The 20398-nt window shown below is 34.8% G+C and overlaps 1 protein-coding gene across 1 annotated transcript in view; it reads right to left on the reverse strand.

The window, feature by feature from the left end:
* Window positions 1–20398, reverse strand: part of GLRB (glycine receptor beta) — an 85102-nt gene that overhangs the window by 37161 nt on the left and 27543 nt on the right. Inside the window, exons 3-4 of the mRNA XM_012448486.2 lie at window positions 6903–7009; window positions 5140–5207 (exon numbers count right to left, since the gene is read on the reverse strand). Of these exons, the coding sequence (XP_012303909.1) occupies window positions 5140–5207; window positions 6903–7009 (175 nt within the window). The remainder of the gene's footprint in view (window positions 1–5139; window positions 5208–6902; window positions 7010–20398) is intronic.

The following is a 20398-nucleotide window of genomic DNA, read 5'->3' on the forward strand; positions in this document are numbered from 1 at the left end:
ATTATAGTGCAATAATAATTCAATAAAATTACAAAGCATGCCTAATCTAAAGAAAGAAAATGGATTGTATAAACAGGCTTTTATTTCCATGAAAGAGCTTTTCTGTATTTCTGATAAGGTAAAGTGTCAGTGTATAGATTATGACAATAACCCATAATACCCAATTTTCCCCACATAAGTTCAATAGTTCACATTTTCAGTTATGAAAATCCTGCTGATTAAAGCCAAAGTTAGGAATTGAGTGGAAACTCAACAAATATTGTAAGCAAAACTGCAGAGGAGATGTCACCTACCCTTTAACAAATCATTCTTCTCACTGTTTTGAATGCTTTTATTTCAGTTGTCACAAACAATAGTGCATAAACTGACAGAACTAGAACTGACTGTTCCAGCAACTTCAAATTAGGATGATAACATTTACTTGACAATTTTGGTGATGCTACTATTACTCTCAGTAAATTAATAATTATGCCTTACAAAAATGTAAGGTTGCAAAATACAAATGACTGCACACACATGAGAAATAGGAACTATAAAGCTTCACAATTAGGCCACAAAACAGGCTGAAGAAGCATATAACTGAGGGACTATGTTAACTTACCTTCCTGGGTCCACAAGGGGTGTGGTTGCAAAGGCAAGATCTTCCCAGCAGGATACCTCTATCTTTCCCCCATCCAGGAGCCTAAAGTCATTTGTCTAACTTTCCCTTGGGAGCTTCTTTTATTTAGAAAGCCCCAGAAAAGCTATGGGAGGACTGTAAGCCAGGCAGCCAATCAAATGTCAAAGTCAAAGATCAATCACTCAAGAGGAAGTTTGAAGGATATCCTCTCATGGGACAAGAATTTGAATGGGGTGGGAGTAACTCCCAGATTAAAACACCCCTTGACCCTCACCTGTGCGTACTCCATCTCTGGATCCCCTCCCACAACAGTGTGGGAGTTCTCTCTCTCTCTCTCTCTCTCTCACTCTCTCTCACTCTCTCTCTTTCTCTTTCCCTTCTTCTCTCTCTCTCTCTGCCTAATAAATCGCTTTTCTACAAAACTCTTTGGGTCTGATATTTACTTGAATGAGCCCACTGCACCTCTAGGGCCTCTTCCCCCATTCCTGGGGCAGGGGGACTAAGAACCTGCAACACCTGGTTACATAACCACAGAGATGTGGGAAAACTTAAGGAATATTAATATAGTGTAACTTTACCTCCACTACACAACAATGGTTTATGAATAATATGAGAAGACCTCTAGTTTAGCCAGCAACATTTAGCATCTAAATTTAGAGGAAAAAAATAAGCAGAAACAAATTTTTTCCAAATAGAATTGGTTAAAATCTACTGACAATAACATTGATGCCAATAACCTTGCTTGCTTCTTTGACAATCAATATCATCTACTGATGAAGTGTGCTGCCCCTTTTCCTTTAAAAGTTGCCCTATGTCTTTCTGACACCTGACTTGTGCTATTCATGTCATATCTTCTCCCTGGCTCTGTGTTACACATTGTGCTTTCTTTAATAAGCAACTGCTATTTGAAGTAGAATGGTTTGAACTGCAGAGGAAAGTGCAGGGCAATATTGAAGATTTTTAAATGCTAAGACTTCCTTTGGCATGATCTCAGCTCATTGCAACCTCCACCTCCCAGATTCAAGTGATTCTCCAGCCTCAGCCTCCCAAGTGGCTGTGATTGCTGGTGCTTGTCACTATGCCCAGCTAATTTATTATTATTATTTTTAGTACAGACGGGGTTCATGATGTTGGCCAGGCTGGTCTTGTACTCCTGACCTCAAGTGATCCACTTGCCTTGGCCTCCCAAGGTGCTGGGATTACAGGCATGAGCCACTGTGCCCGGCCAGGATTTCCTTATTTTTGTACAGGAGATTTCTAGGAGGCTAGTAATAGACAAAGTCACACATATACAGTAGGACTGCTAATACAATCAGAAATAATTCATTTTTGTAAGGATGAGATACCATTATGAAATTTTAAATTAATTTGCTAATCTATGACAACCAAAGAGTCACCACCACTGGCTAAGTAGTTGCTATGCCAGTCAAAATACCACTGTTTTAATTTTGTAACTTTTTCACTCCCTTTAGAAACACAGCAAGGACATAATAGACTCAAACACAAGCCTGTTGGATGGCACAACTCACACACAGTCCGCCATTACATTGCCATGAATGTACATCCTGTATGTAGACAAATCTATTATTCTCTGCTTTCTCAAACTCTTGTTTTGGGGAGCGTTTTTGTTTATTTTGCATTTGTTTGTTTGTTTTGATGACGTATCCTCTCATAATATAACTCCTGTCCAGGCATGAATAATACCCTTTTGGGTTACATTTCTGAGTCATCACTATTATTTTCTGACCATTGTTTATAACAAATTATGAAGAACAAGTATTGTGTAGATCCATTTTTTTCCTTTGGAAGATATTTTAATGTTATTTATATATCTATAGTAGCTTATGCTTTCCTAACTATTGAGAAACAAGGTATTAGAGCATTTGCCTTGAGAAGATGGAGCAAATATATAAAATATTACAGTCAAATGACATATGTGTACAATTCTACTTTATAAGGGTATATAAAATAAACATTGCTAGAAGCAAAAAAAAATAATTATGATAAAATGGAATATTTAGGTTTGTTTAATGAGTGTAGTTCTGATTCTAAACATTTAGGCTATGTCTGGTCAATACAAAGTGAAGGCCAGATTGGTTTTCATCCAGGCTTTATGATCAAAGAAATAACAAATATAAATAATTTGACTCCTCTAGATAAAGGTCTTCAAAGCTTTCAAAATGACACTCTGTACTAATGACATAGTCTGTTATTAAGCCATCTAAATGCTCAACATTAGTCTACTGTTTAAATATGTTCCACCAATCCTTTTACTTAACTAAGTAAATAGCAAATTTATTTGTTCATTTATTCATTCAACACTAGCTAATAGAAAAATTATTTATGTGTTCATTATTTATTGAGTGCCTGTCTTATGTATTTTATGGAAAATGAAGAAGCAGAATACATTATTGCTAACTTTATGAGTTTGATAGTCCATTAGAGAATAAAAGGAATACATACAAAAGTAATTTAATTACAGTATAGTATCTATTAGATCTAAGTAACAGGCAAATAATAGAGATGAAAAAACCTAAATTGAAAAGAGTGGACAAAGTGGGTAAGAGTAGCCAGAAAAATCCCTGTTTAGAGATAAGAGAAGATCAAGTATAAAGAGTAAGGGTACAGACTCCATGGTGAGAATTTATTGAATATGGTGCCAAGAATAAGTTATTCTTGGCTAACTACTGGGATGGGTCTGTGCAGAGGAGTGAGAGGATATAATATTAGAAATGATGAAAAATTTTATTATAAGCATCAAATAATCTGTAAGAAATTCTTTTAATATCCCGTGCTCCCTGGCATTTTCAACTCAATACAACCAAGTAACTACAGATGAGACCTACCAGAATTCCTTCCTGATATTTGGAAGGAATTCAATATTTGTTACAATATAGGTACTTTAATGACACCTACTCAGCTAGCTCAGTAGGTATCATTAATTTATCTATATTGCAAAAGAGAAAAAGAGATCCTTGCATTCGCTAACCTAAAACTCTCTTGGGCCTGATCACAGAGGCATGCATGATAAAGAGTGGGGATGTTTCCCACAGGATGCAATATTTTGATAGATGAGTTTCAGTATTAGTGGAGTGGTATCAGGCTGGATAACCAGGGTACAGAATGGGGTATGGAGATCAAATAGATTCTGGTAAAGGTTTACCTTGAGAAAATGATATCTTTGACTCTTGGAAAGCGAAGTACATAGATAGATTAACCACATTTTCAGTTAATGAGTGCTATGCTGTCTCTTGAGTCATATACCGTAATTTACATTTTACTTCAGAAAGATCTCCTAGTGATTTATAACGCATATCTATGTTATTTAAATGATGTAAAAAGTCAGTTGAAGTGAATCCCAAAATCTTTTAAATAATTCTCTAAAAATATCTACACATTGTCAATTACTCAGCTTAAATATATACTTCTACAAATAAATAACACTCTCATCACATTTAAAACATAAACCATAGACGTCATTAATTAAATGCAATATATAATTGCTTTCATAATATGCTATGCTGCTGCTACTAGGAATAATGGAGTAAATATTTTAAGTAATTCTTTTACTAGTCTGAGATATTCCTGGAAAAAATAGACTGTACTCTTGCTATGCTTACTCAGCTTGCAGTCAAACTCTTACATTATTACTTAATAAAATATAAGTATCTCCAAAAAAAATACAGGAAAAAAAAGTTGGGTCTTCTTTCTTCTATCTGAAGTATTATTTCATCATGTGGTTTGTCAAAAATGGCACAAATTTAATATTCTAGAACCTTAAAAAGCAAATAGACTTTTTCAAATGGCTTTTAAGAGGCTTAGGACATCTGCTAATGTTACTTTATCGACAACTTTGTCCCTAAAGTCCAACTTATCATGGACAACAGCCACTCCCTCAAACCTCTTTCCTATTCCTTTCAAGACACAAGTCTGCCTGTCACTCCTTCCCAATCTTCATCTGCCTTTCCCTGGCCCTTTAATCTTGCTGCACCATCTTTTCAAGGACTTCATGTTGCCCTATCTTATGGAAATCAATTTTCTTATTTGCTTCTTACATTTCTCTGCTCTACATATCACAAAATGGACAAAACAGATAAAACAAGGATTCTCCTCAGGAAACTGGAAGAAGAAAAAACTGAATACTTAAAACATTTTTTTTAATGTTCCAGCATATAAGCATATTAGAAAACAAAACCAAAAAATGTTCCTTGGACTTCACGGCATAAATCCTTTCTCCAGGTTTTCTCCTGAAAAACTGTGTATCCAATCACGGTTTTTCAGAAGGAATACATCAATTCTTCCAACTCTGTAAGTTTTAATGCAACATTAAAGCTAAACTTGAGTTGCAAGATTATGTGGGTAACTGAAATCGCTCATTTAACAAAATCTAGAAATTTGGACATTTTATACTAGGAAAGGGCATGCATTTTTGTTAGTTACTCCTGATTTTTCACTTTTAATGTGACTTTATCTCCTCTCTTTACATATTTGACAAAATACTAAATTAATTACAATCTTACCATTGTTGTTTCTTGAATGGATCCAAAACTGTTAATAAAAATGTTGACTACTACATCAACAGGAATGCCTATGAATAAAAATTAAGAATATATTTATTAGCAGTAAAAATACTTGGCCAGAATCATCGTAGTTTTTTGTTTTATACATTTAATAATCATATTTTTTCCAATCCACATGGAATGCAAAATCTATGACTTCAGTATAATATATTCATAATTGCTACTAACTTATTTTTCTAAATAGGGATCATAATAGAAATAAAAAAATGAGTTCAATTGTATTTTTATAATGCTCTTTTTTTTCAGGAAGAATTATGTCTTAAATTGTAGAGACTCTGTAAAATACATTTACCTTTAAATCTTTTTTTAAATTGCCCTAATACATTTATTTTAAGAAACTACAAATTATTCTTTAAAAAATTATTTTAAAAACAGGGTTTAATTTTTTCACATTTTTCTAATCATTTCAAATTCTTACTTTAATAGGTAAAACAGTATTCAATAAATTTTACTTATAATTATTACATTTTAACTTTTAATTCATGAAAATGCAAAGCTAATTGGACACATAACAAAGTCATTATAAAGATTTTTGCCTGACCTTTTGAAAAATAATTTGAAAGTTCACAGAGTGAGAACTAAGGTATAATGTTGCAAATTTCTTTCTATTTTTTTTTTTTTTGTTTGTTTTTCAACTCATTGTGGCTGCTGGTTGGGCTAACAAAGGGAAAATGTGAATTTAGCCTTTTAGCCACATAACCACTAACTGATGAAAAACAGGTGGTGAATCAATATATGCTAGACATGTGACAACCCAGACCCTGGCTGTTGTTGAAAGTAACTGAATAGGTCCTGGTAATGAACAAAAACCCATTTTTACAACATAGTTGTATAACTTCAGTTGACTAGAAGCAGCTGCAGACCTTTTTTTTTCTTCAAAAGGCAAAAAAAAAAAAAGAAAGAAAGAAAAGAAACATCAAGCCTTATAATTTTAATCTGATCTACATTAATACCTGTCCTTAACCAGCAACAAGGATTATAGTTTTCCAGAGATGTTTTTCTTGCTTTTTTCTAATTCATCAAAAGGACAAAAGAAGTCTATGCAACTGTACAATCTGCTCATGACTTATTTTATTGTAAGTATAGTTTTGGTTCTTAAAAGACAGATAAATGGTAATATCTAATTGGAATAAAAATAATCTATGTTGTAGTCACTTTTATTCACAAAGTTAACATGCTTTTAAAAATCATTTAGCCATCGTTTTTTCAGCAAAGGAACAGAGAGAATATTCTAGCAATGTGAAATACTAACAAAAAGTAAGACAGAATCTAAATATACATCAGAACTGTTCTCTTTCCCTAAATGAGAAAATGATCCTTCTGCAAATTATAACTCTAGTGTCTGTGAATGAAAGCCAGATCTATTTCCAGAGACTAAATTTTAAACCACTCAGGTTAAGAATAGTACTTAGAAAACCCATTACAGAGGTTGGTCTATTAATTCTCAGTATATCCTTTTTTGCATTTTTAAAAATAGGTAAGCCATAAAAAATTATAATTCATATTTTACTTATCTTTGAATAATTTAGGCATTAAATTGCTTTGAACCTAAGGAAATTTTTGTTATATGTCACTTTGAAATCTTACTGTTTTGAATATCACAAAGCATATACACATACAATTAATTTTACATGTATATATTATATAGATATAAAATTAATTTTTAAACAATGAAAATGAAAATTTATGTGTGGGAGACAAACCTTTGAAGTTTGGTCTTATCCTGGGGTCATAACTGACCAATAACCTGTTCAAGATATTGCTAGTGGAGTTGGCAGGTACTCGGGCGAGGTCCTCTGCTGACTGCTGACTATAAGAGAGAGAAAAATTCTTATAAGTAGTTATAAATAGCAAACAACAGAAATGAGTAATCTTCATTGGGAGGAAAGACTGCCTTTTTGAGACAAATCCACAACCATAACATGGCTTTTTCAAAGAGAAATAGAGACTAGTAAATATTGTTAAAAACCCAGAAGACATTGTTATTTAAAATATATATATATATAAAAGATAATTTCACTAAATGGATGAAACATTGCTCTAAACACTCCATGTTACTTTCTATCAAGTAAAATTAAGCAGATAGCTTACTTGTTCTGAAGCAACCTGCCATCAAAATCTAGGCAAGTACAAAGGGAGTGCACACAATGAGAAAAAACAGCAAAGAACATTTTTTGAACAATGTGTAATGTTAACCTGCCAACACAAAAATGACCTGACCAGAGAGATGGTCTAAGAATTCATAAAACAATTATGCTGACATTTATAAAATGATATTTCCCCAAGAAACACAATGAAGGGTCTCCTCACTCAGTTAAATATGGCAGTCTGCGAGGCAGAAAGGAACTGATAAAAGTTATTTCTCTATTATCAGATAAATGAAACAAGTAAAGTATACTATACAGAGCTGTAAGAGATAACTACCTATTTCTTTTCTGTATATGTGTGTCATCAACTCTTTATTAAGAAGAGGAAAATCTGCATTGTTTTGCTATTTTAGTTAACTTTGAATAATGATAAGTGATAAAATTGGTGGTTGCTTAAAAGCCCTTCTTTAAAAAGGCACTTTCTTGGAAGCCAAGGAAAATGTTTTGCTGTTTTTGTTTGGGTTTGGTTTATTTTTCCCCCCATAAAGTCTTATGCATAATATTTTTTCCCAATACCTACATACACACAAAATCCATGACAATCACAAGGAAAAGTAAAACTATACTTGGAGCATCTAGCACAGCCTTTTCTGTACTGATACGGTAAAAAGTCTCAATTTCATAAATTATATTAATTTACATGAAGGAAACTTAGATGCAACAGGTTTGGCTTTGTATTGAAATCAAAACTCTTTACCTATTAGGCATTTCTGAGTTAATTATCATACAATCTGCTGAAAAGAGGCAACCATTATAGGTGAGATATAACAGAAATTTATGAAATAATCTAATAATACTATGAATTGATACAAACAACTATTTCAAATAGAAATTGTCAGAGTGCAAAGCATTTTACAAAATGAAAATCAGTTAAACCTCCCAAGTGCAGAGATCATATGGATTTTTTTTTTTTTTTTTTTTTTTTGAGACGGAGTTTCACTCTTGTTATCCAGGCTGGAGTGCAATGGCGCGATCTCAGCTCACCGCAACCTCCGCCTCCTGGGTTCAGGCAATTCTCCTGCCTCAGCCTCCTGAGTAGCTGGGATTACAGGCACGCACCACCGTGCCCAGCTAATTTTTTGTATTTTTAGTAGAGACGGGGTTTCACCATGTTGACCAGGATGGTCTCGATCTCTTGACCTCGTGATCCACCCGCCTCGGCCTCCCAAAGTGCTGGGATTACAGGCTTGAGCCACCGCACCCCGCCGATCATATGGATTTTTAAAAAATTGCTTCTCGTGGCTTTATTGGCTCCAATATCACAGCTTCATAAACTTGAGGGGTGGTAATTAGATTTTCCATTTCATTGCAGGTGAAACTATAACTTCCTTACAGCCAGTTGTCATTCTTTATCAAAGGATGGAAAACTCTAAAGGGAATGAGGGTATGTGAGAAAATTGGATATTAGGATGCAAATTAGTGTTCAAAGCTATCTACCAGTTTTCTAATTGAAAGGAAGAAAAAGAATTGATTATAAAATACACTTGGATCATTAAGGACTACTATTAATGTGTCTCTTCATATAAAATCCTTTACAAGTACATTCCTTCTAAACAACAAAAAGACAACATGAAGACAATTAACACTAAATTTTGTAGTTTAGAACTTTCTGGCTGCTTTTTCTGCTTCCAGCTGTAGGCTGTGTTAGTCAAACTCATTTTTTAGCTCATTATCTCACTACTAAATTTTGTCCTTCTTCCACAGAATCAGTCCCCCTTCCTGGAATATTGCAATTTCCATTCTTTATTGTACTAATCTAAACCAAACCTGTCCTTTTAAAGCTCATCTTCTCTGTAATAGCTTGCCTCAAGCACACAGCCTTACTCTAATGAACATAAACTAATAAATATATTGTTTGGCAATGATTTTGTAGCTTTTCTTTTCTTATCTATGGGTATATCATCAGCTAGACAAAATGAAAATAGTATGATTATTGAGGTACTCATGGCTTCTATATATTTGTAGTTCCCTATTCTGTTTTTATAGTATTAAATACATATTGGTTCAAGTACTTCCCATCTGCCATCTCTTCTAGGTATATTTCAGCCTCATGTTGCCTGTGCTGTAAGGGGTAAGCAGTTCTACTCATCACTTCCAGAGGAAATAGAGCACTTTGACCTGGGGTGCTCCCTTAGAAGAAATGACTTCCTCCCACCGTGAGAATCTTCCCAGAATTGATCACTGCTGAACTAATTACTGGAAAGGAGGAAGAAACATTCATAATTGGCTCAGATCAATATTCTGGTGTGGAATGAATATTGGAGAATCAACCATTATGTTCATTACATTCTTTCATTTGACAGTCACATTCATGTGACTAAACTGAAGAGATATTAACCCCACAGAAACATGTTTTTTAAGGGAGAGAATGAGAAAAAAAACGGTAGAAAGTAAGAGGTAAGTAAATGGACGTGTAGAGTACATGGTAAGTAAATGGACGTGTAGAGTACATGAAGAAACTAGGACATGGCAGGGTTAAGAGATTTTTCTAAGGTGGTAGAGCCAAGAATAGAACCTGTTCCATGGTAAGCCTGCCATAGTGTAAGTGAAATATTATCTATGTTCTTATTACCATTCATACATATACTGCTTTAGGGCATATATACGATACCTTGGGTTCTATTCATCTTACTAAGCATAGTTAAAAATCATTAGCACTGAAAACATAACTTGGCCCTTCCTGTCAGTTCACTCTTCTACCATCTCCAAATGTTTTTGCATCTCTCCACAGTTAAAAGCAAATTCTTGTTTGTTAGCAGCAAAAACTCAATATTGCCAGACAAAAATCCCTTGAAAATCAAACAAGCAAGCAAACAAACAAAAAACACAGGGAATACACCAAATATTGTATGGCCCCTTTTCTTCCATTCTTATTTGTGTCAATATATATTTTCATGTCTCAGCCATAGGTAACTTAGCATGAATGTTTAATCAACAGTTCACATTTCTTTGTATTAGAAATGCAGAAATATTTTAAAATGTAAAGGAAATCCCATGTAGTTTACATTCACATGCAAGAACTCAGGATTTTTCCCACTTAGAAAAGTAAAATCGTATTTTTAGCTTACCAATACTAAAATAACATTAAAATCCTGTCTACAAACAAAAATATATTTAAGAGATTAGATGGATGTAGTCACTTTCTTCTAAAGAGCTAAGACAATTTATATGTAACTTTTTTGTCTGTATGTTGCTATACATATCTTTATAATTTAGAAAGTTAGTATTACTTAAACAAAATAAACAGAAAAAAGGAGAGTTAAATGATTTTAATTAGGTCACACACTTAATGCCTGCTTTGTTATTAAAGTCTTGTTCTGAATCTCAGTCCAATGTTTTATGCATTTGACTACGCTATATTGTTTTATTTCATGAAATCTATCAACAATTCCAGTATATTAAAAAGGAGGATTTATTTCTTGGAAATATGACATTAATTTAAGAAAATAACTTATTCTACTTGGGCAAAGTGATCAAATGACTAGAGAAAATAGAGTTTTATATCAGAAGGCCTTTTATAACCAGTTCTCTTTTGTTCACTTGCCTAAACTTGAACCAATGTCATTACTAGTATGTAAAGTTATGCAAGGAATGTGTCAGACTGTATAGCTGTATGATGTAATATTTTCCAGCACTAAAGGAAAAATCCAGAAATTTATTTCCAAAGGAGGAAGTTCAGTTTTCTATTAACTTTAGAACATTCTTATTTTTACATGACCCTTCAGTGACCATGGTGCACAGTTTCATTTCAAAACAGGTGTGGATGAATATATTGCCTTAATCTTCTTGCTAAAACCAGAAATCTGAGTCTAAAGAAATTGTTTTATTTCTCTATAGAGCTATAAATGCAATGACAATTTGTCAGAGGCCTTCTCAGATCTGAATGTAGTATAAGTATAGGGCTGCACAGCTTTTGGCTGGACATGAACTTAAATACAAAGCCACAAACACAAGGGTAGAGTGAGACACGTCATATGTATTGATTATATCATTTCTCATGCTCTAAGGCAGTGATTCTTTGCCTCGTTGTTAGATAACAGATGTCTCTGAAAATCTGACAAAAACTCTATACTTCCCTAAAAAGAGTATACAAAGTTTCGTTTCTGAGGGTTCCTGGACCAGTGGACCACAGGTTAAGGAATTCTTCATGGAAGCAGATGCAATCATCCTCCCTTCTACAGCAAGGAATTCTGACTCTGTGGGATGTTTTGATTACTGTTAATTCTCCTTTTCAGACACAGCAAGATACAAGAAAACACAAGGTATCATTGGAGGAGGTTTTAGATGGACGATTCCTTTCTGAATACTACACTAAAAGGACTCAGAAAGGAATTACATCACAGAAAACAATACAACTGTAAATAGTGGCAACAGTGAGGTTATCAGTCATTATTTTAAAGCTGGTAACCTCATATAAACTGTAATGAGAACAGAGGATTTTTTTTAAAAGAGCAGGTATCTTAAAGTAACAGAAATTAAAGAAGCATTCAGAAAAAAAAAAAAGCACCACAATGGAAACATGTCAAAGGAGGGACACCAGAACCAACTGAGAAGGTTTCCAGTGGCCAAAGCTGTAATGATTTGAGCAACAAAATAAAGTAGTATTGTATTATAATCCACAGTACAAAATAAAAATGCATGAGTCCATAGAGATAAAAGTACTAATTATTTATTAATTCATTATTAAATATAATAAATATGTTATTATATTTATATATTGTTAAATATATATTTATATATTATGTTATACAGTAAATATAAATTATATTTATACATAAAGATAAAAAATAATAATGAATAAATGGGGAAATATAGACAAATCACTCATGAAGAATTCCAAATAATTGGTGTAGATCTTCCACTTTCTAATTGGTGGAAAATAACTCCCCACTCCTTAGTGTGGGCTGTGCATAGTGACTCCCTTCCAAAGGATTTAGACTGCAAAGGGGGGAAACAGTAACTTTACTCTGGAGAAACTCCACAGGCACTCTCCTCAGCAGGTGATCAAGTTAACTTCAACCATGGTAAGTCATGTTGATAACACGTACCCTTGATATGATGTGATGAGAATCACATTTTAACTGTATGGTCTTCCTCTCAAAAGCACATAACCGAGTCTAGTCATAAGAAAAACATCAGATAAATCCGATTTGAAAGACATTCCACAAAATACTTGACAGGTACTTTACAAAACTCTCACAGTCATCAAAAATAAGTACTGTCTGAGTGTCACAGCCAAGAGAAGCCCAAGGAAACATGACGACTATGTAACATAGCATCCTAGGAAGGATCCTGCAACAGAAAAAGGGCTTAAGTAAAGACTGAAGAGGTCTGAATAAAGAATGGACTTTACTTATTAACATTCTAGTAATACTGGCTTTTTAATTGTAAAAAATAAAATAAAATAAAAGTAGCATATTAAAGGAAAATAAAAATAAAAGAAATTAGATGCACGGCTTTTGGGAACTTGGAAATTTTTCTATAAATCTAAAGCCATTCTAAAATAAAACGTTTATTTGAAAAAAAAAAAAAAAAAAAGAGAGGGAGAAACCAGGAAAGACACTGAAAGAGTCAGGAGAGCCAACTGCTCTCTCTCCTTCCAAAATCCACAGCCTTAACTGGAAGAAAACCCTGTATATAATAATCATATAGAACTGAAGCCTTGATCATGTGCTAAGGTTGGGGCTTATGAAAAAACACTGCTACTGGTCTGTCAATATGAGTGTATTAAAAGTTCAGCATTACATTTCCATCTGTACACAATAATTTTTAGATAATCAGATAGGTAAATAGACATACAAAGACAGACAAATACTTTATGTATTCAGCTAATAAGTTAAATCAGTGGCTATTCATTAATACAGATAACTGTGTAATTATTGTGGAGCACTTTTTATTTTTGTATTTTCCTACTTATCCTATAATTTACTATCACCTCTCTTGACAGCTTCTGGATTTATTTTCCATTCTGTTTTCACAAATTAAACTGAACAGTTTTATTAATGCAGACAGCGAGTGATACCTTTTACATGATTAGTTGAGTTTAGTCTAAACTTATTAGAAAAGAATGTGTTTATGAGTAGAATGTGTATGTGTGTGGCAAAGTATGTCATGTTATTATGGGCCAAGAGTCATAATTAAGAATAGTGTTCTGCAACATTCATGTTATTTATCCCCTCAACTGGGTTTCAGAAACTGTTGAAGCCTGTGGAAACATTTTCAAATCTTCTCTACCTCCAATTTTACAATGATGTCATCCATGGCTCAAATAAAAAATATTTTGCATAAAGTAGAAGCATCTATTTGGAGAGATGTTGGATTTTGAATACCAGCAATTTTCAAAGCTCATTGAAGGCTATCTGTTGGTCACTTTTAACTTCGGATCACATGTGAGATTACTCATTCTGTGAAAATCATGATAGAAGTATCTTCTATTTATATCATATATTGCTCAACTGTAAAACATCATACATTCTCACTACTTCTAATGGGTTTGCTAATGAGTTCCAAAGCTCATGACATAAAGAATTAAACCTCAATCCAAGCACAATGTTTACTGTGCTGTTACTTTCCATACTATACAGAATAGAATTACGTCCTGGCCTAGCAAGTACAAATCCATAGTGAATACTTCTAACTCTGCAGCCAACTGCAATGATTCTTAGCTTCTCTCAATTTTCCAAATATAGCAAAAGCTTAAAATATTTCCCTCCTGGCCCAATGAAAATATTTATTAAAAAAATTACACACACACATATACACACACACACTGAAGTTAAATTACAGTTAAGTAAAATGTGGGTATAATTGAAAAGCACTTCTCCAAGAGTCAAGAGATTAGCGTTCTAACCCCAGATAGACAGAAAGCTTCCCACATGACACTGGGGAAAGCACTTACCCTCTGTGAGCTTCAGTATACTCACCTTTAAACCAGTGGTTAAATTAGGTGAGGTCGCAGATCTCATTCAGTTGAAAATCTGATTCCACCTTAGTGGATGATGCAGTGCCCCACCATTAAGGTCACCCCTCCAGAAATAAGCTTGCTCCTGGGAATTTTGGCTGCTTACGGCTCAGAGCTGAGTGTCTTCTGGAACAGCCTTCAGCTGAAGTAAGATGTCCTGTCCTAGAGGCAGCCCATACCCAGTGACTTTGCTAGAGGTATACAAGGTGGCTGGGTCCCTTTCTACTAATTGAGACAACTCTGAAGGACCATCCCATCTTGGGAGCTCCCAATGGCATGGACTGATCACTCAGTTGCAACTCCACTGTTTCTGTGTTTAGGCCTGCTTTACTCCCTCTTGAGACATGTTTCCAAAGGTAATCTATTTTTCATGCAAATTTTCATCTCAACATCCCTGTCTCTACGAGAGTTCAACCTAAAATGTCAATGTCAACTAAAAACTAAGTTTCCTAAAGCAGCAATAAAAGTTGTACCAGTTATTCAACCACAACCAATATGCCAAATTTCTTTCTCATTTTAGTCATTTCTTAATTCATTTAACAGTTTCAGAGAATTTCCTATGTGCTATGCACTTGCCATGTACTAGTTATGCACTTGAGAATCAAACACATGTGATCCTTATTCTGACTTAAAAATGGTATTTAAGGCCATGAGTTTAGAAAAATTTCTTGATGGATTCTCAAGCTGGGAAATAGATTGGATTCAACTGAGTTCTAGAAAGTACTGATAACTCATTCCATCACCTACCTCTAGATTTAATTAGTTTTGGATGTGGCTAGACACTGGTGTTTTTAAAAAGCTCTTCAGATAATTTTAATGATCAGAAAAATCACTTGTTTGAAAAGAGAGTTTAAGGTAAAAAAAAAAAAAGAGACATGGAATTGAAAGGATGCTAAAATGTAAAACTAGTTGGTAAAATTGTATATTGTCTAATAAAGACTATTGTATTACTATAATGGTGATGGTTAAATTATTTTAATTTTAATATAAATTTTAAGAAAAAACAGATCTACTTTTGATTTAAGGATACACATAGGCTGAAAGTAAAGAGATGAAAAAAGATGCAAATGTTAATCAAATTAGACCATAAGGTGGATATACTTAAACAAAATAGACTTTAAGTCAACTATTATCATAGAAGTCAAAGAAAGACATATAATGATAAAAGGGTCAATCCACCAGAAAGATGTAACAAGTACGCATGCATTCAACACAGGAGCACATAAATATATAAGGAAACATTGACAAAACTGACGAGAGTAATAGACAGCAATACAGTAACAGCAGGAGACTTCAATACCCCACTTTCAATAATGGACAAAACAACGAGACAGAAAATCAACAAAGAAACAGTGACTTTTATCGGGTTACCCACAAAGGGAAGCCTGTCAGACTCACAGCAGATCTCTCAGCAGAAACCCTACAAGCCAGAAGAGAGTGGGGGCCAATATTCAACATCTATAAAGAACTTTCAACCCAGAATTTCATATCCAGACAAACTAAGCTTCATAAGTGAAAGAAAAATAAAATCCTTTGCAAACAAGCAAGTACTCAATTTCATCACCACCAGGCCTGCTTTACAAGAGCTCCTGAAAGAGGCACTAAACATAGAAAGGAACAATCAGTACCGGCCACTCCAAAAACATACCACATGGTAAAGAGCATCAACACAATGAAGAAACTGCATCAATTAACAGGCAAAACAGCCACCTAGCATCAAAATGGCAGGATCAAATTCACACATAACAATATTAACCCTAAATGTAAATGGACTAAATGCCCCAATCAAAAGACACAGACTGGCAAATTGGATAAAAAGCCAAAAACAATCGCTGTGCTGTATCCAGGAGATCCATCTCACATACAAGGATACACAAAGGCTCAAAATAAAGGAATGGAGGAAGATTTACCAAGCAAATGGAGAACAAAAAAAAAGCAGGAGTTGCAATTCTTGTCTCTGATAAAATAGACTTTAAAGCAACAAAGATCTAAAGAGACAAAGAAGGATATTACATAATGGCAAAATGATCAATGCAACAAGAAGAGCTAATGATCCTAAATATATATGCACCCAATACAGGAGCACCTAGATACATAGGCAAGTTCTTAATGACCTACAAAGAGACCTAGACTCCCACACAATAATAGTGGGAGACTTTAACCCCCCATTGTCAATATTAGACAGATCGATGAGACAGAAAATTAATGAGGATATCCAGGACTTGAACTCAGACCTGGACGAAGCAAACCTAATAGACATTTACAGAATTCTCCACCCCAAATCCACAGAATATACATTCTTCTCAGCACCACACTGCACCTACTCTAAAAGCGGCCACATAATTGGAAGTAAATCACTCCTCAGCAAATGCAAAAGAACGGAAATCATAACAAACAGTCTCTCACACCACAGTGCAATCAAGTTAAAACTCAGAATTCAGAAACTAACTCAGAACCACACAGCTTCATGGAAACTGAACAACTCTCTCTTGAATGTTGACTGGATCAACAATGAAATGAAGGCAGAAATAAAGATGTTCTTCGAAACCAACAAGAACGAAGACACAACATACCAGAATCTCTGGGACACATTTAAAGCAGTCTCTAGAGGAAAATATATAGCAATAAGTGCCCACATGAGAAGCAAGGAGAGATCTAAAATTGACACCCTATCGTCAAAATTGAAAGAGCTAGAGGAGCAAGATCAAAAAAACCCAAAACCTAAAAGAAGACAAGAAATAACTACTATCAGAGCAGAACTGAAGGAGATCGAGACACAAAAAACCCTTCAAAAAAATCAATAAATCCAGGAGCTGGTTTTTCGAAAAGATCAACAAAATAGACAGACCACTAGCCAGATTAATAAAAAAGAAAAGAGAGAATAATCAAATAGATGCAATAAATAAACGATAAAGGGGATACAACCACAGATTCCACAGAAATTCAAACCATCATCAGAGATTATTACAAACAACTCTATGCACATAAATTAATAAACCTGGAAGAAATGGATAAATTCCTGGACAGTTGCCTCCTCCCAAGCCTAAACTAGGAAGAAGTCAAAACTCTGAATAGACTAATAACAAGGTCTGAAGTTGAGGCAGCAATTAAGAGCCTACCCCCCAAAAAAAGCCCGGGTCCAGATGGGTTCACAGCCAAATTCTATCAGACATACGAAGAGGAGCTGGTACCATTCCTTCTGAAACTATTCCAAATAATCCAAAAAGAGGGAATCCTTCCCAAATCATTTTATGAGACCAATATCATCCTGATACCAAAACCCAGCAGAGACTCAGCAAGAAAAGAAAACTTCAGGCCAATATCCATGATGAACATAGATGCAAAAATCTTCAGTAAAATCCTGGCAAGCCGACTGCAACAGCACATCAAAAAGCTTATCCACCATGATCAAGTAGGCTACATCCGGGGATGCAAGGATGGTTCAACATACGCAAGACTACAAAAGTAATTCGCCACATAAACAGAAACATAGACAAAATGATTATCTCAACTGATGCAGAGAAGGACTTTGACAAAATTCAACAGCCCTTCATGCTAAAAACCCTCAATAAACTAGGTATTGACGGAATGTATCACAAAATAATAAAAGCTATTTGCAACAAACCAACACCCAATATCATACTGAATGGGCAAAAACTGGAAGCACTCCCTTTGAAATCTGGCATTAAACAAGGATGCCCTCTCTCACCACTCCTATTCAATATAGTACTGGAAGTTCCAGCCAAAGCAATCAGGTAAGAAAAAGAAATAAAGGGTATTCAAATAGGAAAGGAGGAAGTCAAATTGTCTCTATTTGCAGACAACATGATTGTATATCTAGAAGACCTAATTGTCTCAGCCCAAAATCTCCTGAAACTGATAAGCAACTTCAGTAAAGTCTCAGGATACAAAATCAACATGCAAAAATCTTAAGCATTCCTATACACCAATAACAGACTTAAAGAGAGCCAAATCAAGAACGAGCTTCCATTCACAATTGCTACGAAGAGAATAAAATATCTAGGAATACAACTAACAAGGAATGTAAAGGACCTCTTCAAGGAGAACTACAAGCCTCTGCTCAACGAAATAAGAGAGGACACAAACAGATGGAGAAACATTCCATGTTCATGGTTAGGAAGAATCAATATCATAAAAATGGCCATACAGCCCAAAGGAATTTACAGATTCAATGCTATCCCCATCAAGTTACCAATGATCTTCTTCACAGAACTGGAAAAAACCACCTTAAACTTCATATAGAACCAAAAGAGAGCCCGCATAGCCAAGTCAATTCTAAGCAAAAAGAACAAAGTGGGAGGCATCACACTACCGAACTTCAAACTATACTACAAGGCTACAGTAATCAAAACAGCATGGTACTGGTACCAAAACAGAGATATAGACCAATGGAACAAAACAGAGGCCGCGGAGGCAACACAACATATCTACAACCATCCAATCTTTGACAAACCTGACAAAGACAAGCAATAAGGAAAGGATTCCTTCTTTAATAAATGGTGTCGGGAAAACTAGCTAGCCATGTGCAGAAAGCAGAAACTGGACCCCTTCCTGACATCTTACACTAAAATTAACTCCAGATGGATTAAAGACTTAAACATAAGACCTAACACCATAAAAACCCTAGAAGAAAATCTAGGCAAAACCATTCAGGACACAGGCGTAGACAAGGACTTCATGACCAAAACACCAAAAGCATTGGCAACAAAAGCCAAAATAGACAAATGGGACCTAATCAAACTCCACAGCTTTGGCACGGCAAAAGAAACAGTCATTAGATTGGCAACCAACAGAATGGGAAAAAATTTTTGCAGTCTACCCATCTGACAAAGGGCTGATATCCAGAATTTACAAAGAACTAAAACAGATTTACAAGAAAAAAACAAACAAACCCATTCAAAGTGGGTGAAGGATATGAACAGACACTTTACAAAAAAAGACATACATGAGGCCAACAAACATATGAAAAAATGCTCATCATCACTGGTCATTAGAGAAATGCAAATCAAAACTACACTGAGATACCATCTCACGCCAGTTAGAATGGCGATCATTAAAAAATCTGGACACAACAGATGCTGTAGAGGATGTGGAGAAATAGGTACAATTTTACATTGTTGGTGGGAGTGTAAATTAGTTCAACCATTGTGGAAGACAGTGTGGTGATTCCTCAAGGACCTAGATATAGAAATTCCATTTGACCCAGTAATCCCATTACTGGGTATATATCCAAAGGATTATAAATCATTCTACTACAAGGACACATGCACACGAATGTTCATTGTAGCACTGTTTACAATAGCAAGGACCTGGAACCAACCCAAATGCCCATCAGTGATAGACTGGACAGGGAAAATGTGGCACATATACACCATGGAATATTATGCAGCCATCAAAAACGATGAGTTCTGGTCCTTTGTAGGGACATGGATGAACCTTGAAACTATCATTATCAGCAAACTGACACAAGAACAGAAAATCAAACACCACATGTTCTCACTCATAGGTGGGTGTTGAACAATGAGAATACATGGACAAAGGGAGGGGAGCATCACACACTGGGGTCTGTTGAGGGGAAATAGGGGAGGGACGGCATGAGGTGGGGAGTTGGGGAGAGATAGCATGGGGAGAAATGCTAGATATAGGTGAAGGGGAGGAAGGCAGCAAATCATGCTGCCATGTGTGTACCTATGCAACAATCTTACATGTTCTTCACATGTACCTCAAAACCTAAAATGTAATAAAAAAAAGAAACAAACAAATGAACAAAAGGAAACAGTGACCTTTAACAATATTATAAACAAAATATATACAACAAATACAGAACATTTCATCCAACAGCAGAATAATATACATTTTTCTCAAGAATACGTGGAACATTCTATCAGATTGATCACGTTAGGTCCCAAAACAAGTCTTAAATAGTTTAAGAAGATTGAAATTACACAAAGTATCTTTTCAGCCTCAATGGAATGAAACTGGAAATCAGCATCAAAAGGAAAGCTGAAATATTCGCCCATGTTGAAACTAAACAAAACATTTTGAACAACCAGTGGGCTAATGAAAAATA

Source organism: Aotus nancymaae, unplaced genomic scaffold, assembly GCF_030222135.1.
Source record: "Aotus nancymaae isolate 86718 unplaced genomic scaffold, 86718_ANA_hifiasm-v0.15.2.pri h1tg000033l, whole genome shotgun sequence".
NCBI lineage: Eukaryota > Metazoa > Chordata > Mammalia > Primates > Aotidae > Aotus > Aotus nancymaae.